Raw genomic sequence first — 6,611 nt, 5'->3', positions numbered from 1 at the left:
CTCTGCTTGGTTTGTGTCCTGAGTTGCTGGGTGGGAGCCTGAAAGGATCAAGGAGCAACAGGGGAGCAACTCCCTCTTGGGTTTTATGCACTAATAGATAATTGAGCTGCTGTTTTGGCAGCCTGGGGACAGTGGTGATACAGCCACAGGCCCTGTCTGCTGCCGGCAGGGATTGTGTCACCCGTGCACAGGAGCAGCTCCATCCTTCCCACCAGGAGCTCCCACGGGCTGGTCCCGGTGCTGGGCAGGTACAGCCCTGTGTGCTGCCCTGCCTGGAGCCCAGCAGCAGCTGCTTCTCCACCGCTGCCATCCCAAGGGAGGCTGCTGGGGGTGCTGCTGGCTGTGCAGCCTCTGCAGGAGTTCAGCTTTCCTGGCTGCTGTGGGTGACGGTGTTGGCCAAGAGCTGTTGGGGCAGTGCTGGGTTAACGGCTGGTGCTTCCCTTCACACTCAGCCTTGAGCCAGCCGGAGGAAATGGGTGCCCAGTGTTCCCAGCTCCTTGGCCTGAGTGGCCACAGCTGGGGAGTGCAATGGAATCTCTGTTCTGCCATCCTTCTCTGCCCTGCGGCTGATTCCCAGCCCCCCTCCCTGCCCCCAGCTTGGTATTCTGGGTCAGGTGCGTTTGGCCAAAAGGAATATCCACGCTGTCTCCTGGAGCGGGCGGTGGCCACGACCAGCCGGGATTCCTGGTGTCACTCTGACCCTTCAGGCCCTGCAGAGGGACAGCTGCAGCGTGACCACCCCCTGCACTCACGGCCTGTGGGTTTTGGCCCCTCTGCGGTTTGGGTTTCACTTCCCCTCCAGCCGAGGTGTCAGAACCGCTGCGAGACCCGGCTGAGCGTGAGCTCTCACCCCGGGCCGCCTGCGGTCCTGGCCCCGGCTGCCCCCCGTGGCCTCAGATCCGTCACGCAGGGAAGGAGCCCCAGTGCCAGCACCGAGCCCCGGCGGTGGCACAGATGGCCCAGCCCTGCCCGGGGCCGGAGAAGGTGCGTGAGGGCTCCAGGCTGGGGGTGCCCAGGGGAGACACAGCTCTGGGGGGCTCTGTTGTGCCAGCGCTCCCTGCCCGCGGTCCCAGCGCCCTCCAGTCCCACCCTCATCCAAAGCCTCTCCCACAGCCCAAACCCAGTACAGAGACTCCCCTGAGCCTGGCCCTGGTGTCCATCCAGCCCTGGTGTCCATCTGGCCCTGGTGTCCCGCCGGGATGGCCGGGCATCCCGGGAAGGGCACGAGGTGGGTTCGGGGAGCCGGAGTCCCCCGCGGGGCACAGGGATGCGGCGTGGACCAGCACTGAGGTGCGTCTGCTTCAACTTCCTTCGCAGCGTGGAGCCGATTTCCTCTGGCATCACGTGCACGGTGTGGGGCTGGGGCAGCCTGGCACGGCACGGCACGGCTCGGCCTCGGGGCAGCCCCGCAGCGGCAGGTAGGAGGGAGCAGCCGCGGGTCCCTGCACGGGGATCATGCCCAGGGCAGTGCCCGTGTGTGATCGCACTGCTGCAGGGCTGGGCTGTGCCCTGGGGCCCGGGAGAGCTGCTGGAGAGGGGCGGGCAGGGTGCTGGGCACCGCTGGGCACCATCTCCCTGTGCCACCGGAGCCAAGGAGCACCGGGGCCTTGGATAGGGGTGTCCTCACCCCCGCAGCCCTCGGTGCTTCAGCCGTATCTTTGGGTGGGTAATCCCAGCACCATTTTTGGTGTCTGCGAGGCCTCTGTGACAAGGGCTGTGCTGGTGGCAGCAGCAGGGACCGGGCAGCATCAGGGCTGCTGGCCCACCATGGGGTCAATGGCCCACCATGGGGACATGGTGGCCCACCACAGGGACATGGAGGCCAACTGTGGTGACAGGGGGGCCTGCCATGGGGACAGGGTGTCCGTCATGGCCTGATGTCCTGTATCCCACCCTGCTAGTGGGTTTGTCCTGCTGTGACCCCAGGGTTCAGCAGTTCAGGGATGCTGCTGTGCCTGTGTCATGGATGGTGGTGGGGATGACACCCTGCCCGTGCTGCAGCGCTCACGGCAGCTCTGCAGCTGCCTGCTCTGCCTCACGCAGAGGAAGCACCGACCACAGCAGGGCTGGTGTGGGGCTGGTGCAGGGCTGGGAGAGGCTGGAACAAGGGCCCTCCTCAGCACCCGATGATCCCCTTTGCTCCTCAGCAGCTGCAACCAGAGAGAAGAACAAGGAGGGCGAGGACAGGGATCCCCCCGGGTGAGTCCCCCCAGCTGGGCGAGAGGGAAGCACAGGGATGTGCCTGGGCCAGGGCATGTCACGAGCAGGAAGCGCTTCCTGCCCCTCTCGTCAGTGCTGGTCCCAGCCCCAGCCTTGCTTCTGCCTCCTCTCCCCAGAGCTCCCAGCACCAGCGAGGATGGAGCCAACCAAGCTCCCACTCACCAAGAGGATGGCTCCTGCTCCCCCCATTCCTGCCAAGACCAAACCAGCCCCCATGCTGGCCACCAAGTAAGACACGTGTGGCTGTGCTGGGCTGTCCAGGGCCACTGTGATGTCCCAGTGCCAGCACCATGCTCATGGCTGGCCTTGGTGAGGGGCTGGCACCTCCCTGGCTGTGCCACTCACACCTCTGCTGTCCCCAGGCCCAGTGACCCCCAGCCCAGCACCTCAGCTGACATGGAGTGGGGCAGAGCCGGTGACCCAGGTAGGATGCAGGGGCCATGCAGGGGTGGCCGGGCCCTGCCCAGCACCAGGGGCTGATTCTTGTTCTTTGGCAGATGCCAATGGCTTCAACACGGTGTCAGTGACCACAGCCAGGCTGAGCCACCCCACAGCCACACGGCCACGAGTCCCCGGCCAGCGGCCACCCAGCATGGCCCTGGGGAGCACGGAGGGTCCCCATGGTGGGGAGCAGCCCCAGGGGCTGCCCCGTGCTGCCCTCTGTGCCCCTGTCCCCAGCACGGGGCAGGCGCCTGTCCCACCATGGAGCACAGAGGGGCTGGAGGTGCAGGAGGGGAGGCCACTGGCCCTGGAGGACCTGAAGGCTGAGGTCCGGACTCTGCACATCCTTGTGGACCTGATGCGAGTCCAGCACCTGTGAGTGGGGATGGGGGTGCCAGGAGGTCCCCAGTGGCTCCTGGCTGCTTGTCCTGGCCCCAGCTGAGCCACCCTGGTGTGTTGCAGGCGGGACCTGCAGGAGCTGCGGCAGGAGCTGTGCCAGGAGCGGGCTCAGCGCCAGGCACTGCAGGTGAGTCCCTGCCAGGGGTTGCCTTGTCCTGGGGTCCCCTGTGCCCCCCAACAATCACAGCCTCTCCCCACAGGCGGAGATCGAGCGGGTGAGGAAGGGGCTGCCCTGTTAGCATGGAGGGCAGGTGGGTGGCACACGGCTCTGTGTGCCCCCCCCAGCCTGGTTCTGTACCCATCGGATACCAAAGGCCACCCCCACACCCAGGCACTGCTCCCTGAAGCACAACAGCCCCATGACCTATAGAAATTGTTTAAAATAAACTATTTTGGGTACAAAGTGCTGTGTGGGGGTTGCTCAGGGCTGCCATGCCCCTGAAGGGTTGGGCTGGTCCTGCCAGGCACAAAGGGTCTCACCATGGCCCAAGGGGTCCCTCCAGGGCCCGTGGCGGGGTTGGGGCAGGGCCTCCTCCTCCTCCCCCCCCTCCTCCTCCTCCACCCCCGCACAGTTTCCCAGGCCAGCTCCAGTCCCAGCCCCAGCCCATCCTGGCCTCCAGCCACTGGAGAACATCTGGAAAACATCTGGATCCTGCTGGCGCTGGCGGCAGGGGGGAACCAGCCTGGGAAGGAGCTATTTTTATAAATCTGCCGGGGAGGGGGCAGCGGGGCCCGGCACCCCGCGGGGCTGGGCTGGGATGGGGCAGGATGCGGCTGGGCCCGGCGGGAGCTGCCGCATCCCTGGGGAGCAGCGGCCGGCCCAGAGTCCAGCGGGAACATCCGCCCTGCTCCGGCCGCAGGGCGTGGGGTCACGGCGGGCGGCGCCGGAAAAGACCCGGCTAATTTTAGTGGGGCCGGGAAGGGAATTGGCTCGGGGAGGGGTCCAGGGCCCCCAGAACGCTGGACCCGGCACGCTGGGCTCTAGTTCGTGTACAACAGCACCATGTTTGTGGGGCAGGAGCCCACGGCTCACACGGACGCACAGCCCGGCCCTGCCCCACGGGTGAATCCGGCAAGGGCTGCCCTGTCCTTGTCCCTATCCCCGCGTGTCCCGGGGCTGCTCGGCTGGTGCCAGCCGTCGTACCAATGGCTCAAAGTGCATCGTGTCCCGCAGTGGCGGGGGCGAGTCCAGCCCCGGGGGTGCCCGTGACGCCGGGTCTGGCTCTCCGTGGTGCAGGGACAGTCCAAGGCAGCTCCCCCGTCCGCCTGCTCCCTCCTGGCACGGTGTGGGATCAGCCGCGGGGGAGCAGACACCGTGCCAGGGCAGCTGCCGGGCTCAGTAGTAGTGGACGCGGCCCAGGGTGCCGATGGTGCCGGATCCCAGGATGTCGGGCTGCCCGTTGCGCCAGATCTCGCGGATGATGCGCTCCCGCTCCTCCAGCCGCTGCGCCCGCTCCAGCTCCTCGGCCGACGCGAACACGTTCACGGCCAGCGCCCCGTCCCCGGGGCCGTGGCTCTCCAGCGGGATCTCGGTCACCGGCAGCAGCGACTCAGACGCTGCGCGGTCGACGGTGTCCTCTTCGTCCTCGTCCTCCTCGTCGTCCTCGTCGTCCTCGCTGATGTCGCCGGGGCGCGCCGGGGGCCGCGGGGAGGGCCGGCAGGACAAGCGCAGCACCAGCAGGCACAGCGTGAGCACCAGCCCGAAGCAGACGCCCAGCACGAAGTAGAGCCCGAAGCTCTCGGGGTTGGCTGCAGGGGAACGGAGGGGATCAGGGACCTGCCCGTGCCCGCCGGGGGCCCGCGGTGCCTCCCAGCCCCGTCCCGGCTCACCTCGGATGTGGGCGTACGCGGCCATGCTGTTGCTGAGCAGCTCCATGTCCCTCCGGCGACTCTCCATCCTGTGCCTGGCGGTCCTCAGCGGCTCCAGGGGCGGCACGTGCTGGGCATCTGCGGGACACGGGCTGAGCAAGGCTCTGCAGGGGCTGGGATCTCCCCCAAGAGCCCCGTCCCTTTCAAGGCCGTGCCTGGGTATGCCCTTGATGAGCTCCAGCTGAGCAGGGCTTCGTGCCTGGGCTGCGCTGCTCCATCCAGGGCTGGAGCCCCAGAGATGCCGAGCTGGAGCCGTCCCACTCCCGCTGCCCTCCGTCCTTCCTGAGGGAGCGGGACGGATGCGGCCCCTCCTGGCCACGGCATCAGGCGGGTCTGAGGCACCGGGCCAGGGCTTGTGTGCCCTGCCCGGCCATGGGATGGGTCACGGGGCAGAGCAGGGCCCCAGCACCAGGCTGCCGGTGCTCATGGGCACACACGTGTGCTCCACACACTCCTGGGGCAGTGTCCCTGTCCCCCACACTGTTCCGGCCCAGCTCCAGCCTTGGCCCTTTGCCGTGGGACCCTGCGGGGCAGGGACAAGGCCAGGCACAGTGCAAAGGCCACCGGGACAGGCCAGCGGTCAGGATGAAAGGCAGGACAGCAGGAAGGATGGGCACCAGGGCAGTGGGAAGGATGGGAGGCAGGACAGCAGGCAGGGCAGGGCAGGGCAGGGCGGGAGAAAATTTGGCCCTGGCAGGGGACGAGCTCATTCCCAGAAACGGCTCCAGAGAGGGAGGAATGAGGAAAGAAATGCAGAAAATGTGACACATCAGCAAAACCATCCCGGACGGTCCAGAGCTGAGGGGCCGCGGCACATTCTGGGGCTGGGCAGCCCCTCTAGTGGGACACCCCAAAACAAGGCCGGCAGGGTCCCAGGAAGGGGGGTGCCCTCCCCATGGAGCAGCTGCACGGGCAGCCCTGCCCCGGCAAGGGGCTGCGGTGGGGCTGGAGGGGCACAGCCCCCCATGGAACCCAGGGATCCCCTGCCGGTGGCGGGGCATTGATGAGGGCTGGGCTGGCTGTAGGGCCCGTGGGTCCCCAAGATCCAAGCCCCGAGGTGCTCAGTGCCGTGTCCCCGAGCATTACACCGTGTCCCCAAGCCGCCTGCTCCGCATCTTCATCGCTACGTGCCCGCAGCCCGAGCTGTGTCACCGAGCCCTGTGCCCTCAGCCCCGTGTCCCCGCACCAGCCCCGCATCCACCGGCCCTGCAATTCCCCAACGCCAGAGCACCTGAGCGGGATGGGACCGAGCCTCGACACCCGCCGGGGCCGTGCTGAGGTGCCCCGGGGCGCCCGGGGCTGGTACTCACCGGGGCGGGAAGGCGGCGGCGGCAGAGCCGCTGCACTTTGGCTGGAGCGAGGGAAGAGAGAGCAAGGTCTGTTTAGCATTAACGCTGCAGCAACAGGAAATAGTTCGGAGGCGGCTGGCGGTCAGCGCTCCCGCCGGAGCCAATGGCAGCCCCGGCCGGTGCTGAGCGGGGCGCGGGGCCGGGGCTCGTCCCGCTCCCCCGGGACGCCACGCTCGGCCCTGCACTGGAACCGCCCCGGAGCGGGGCCACAGGCGGCTCCAGGCCCCGGCCCAGCCTTGTCCAGCGCCCATCCGGCCAGGCCGGGCTTGGCTGTGCCCAGCCTAGGCTGGGCGGGCGGTGCCGGAGCCAAGGCGAGCGCTCCGGGCTGGGGGG

At 68.1% G+C, this 6,611-nt stretch overlaps 1 protein-coding gene across 1 annotated transcript; it reads right to left on the bottom strand.

The window, feature by feature from the left end:
* Positions 1-4,045: 4,045 nt before the first annotated feature.
* EVA1B (eva-1 homolog B) lies at positions 4,046-6,318 on the bottom strand. The gene is made up of 3 exons (XM_036397159.1): positions 6,240-6,318; positions 4,891-5,007; positions 4,046-4,809 (listed from the first exon to the last, which is right to left on the bottom strand). The coding sequence occupies exons 1-3, from the start codon at positions 6,316-6,318 to the stop codon at positions 4,397-4,399; spliced, it is 609 nt and encodes a 202-aa protein (XP_036253052.1). The 3' UTR covers positions 4,046-4,396.
* Positions 6,319-6,611: the final 293 nt, after the last annotated feature.

This window comes from Molothrus ater, chromosome 24 (genome assembly GCF_012460135.2).
Source record: "Molothrus ater isolate BHLD 08-10-18 breed brown headed cowbird chromosome 24, BPBGC_Mater_1.1, whole genome shotgun sequence".
NCBI lineage: Eukaryota > Metazoa > Chordata > Aves > Passeriformes > Icteridae > Molothrus > Molothrus ater.
Note: the sequence above shows the minus strand (reverse complement) of the source record. Positions and strands in the feature narration are given on the sequence as shown.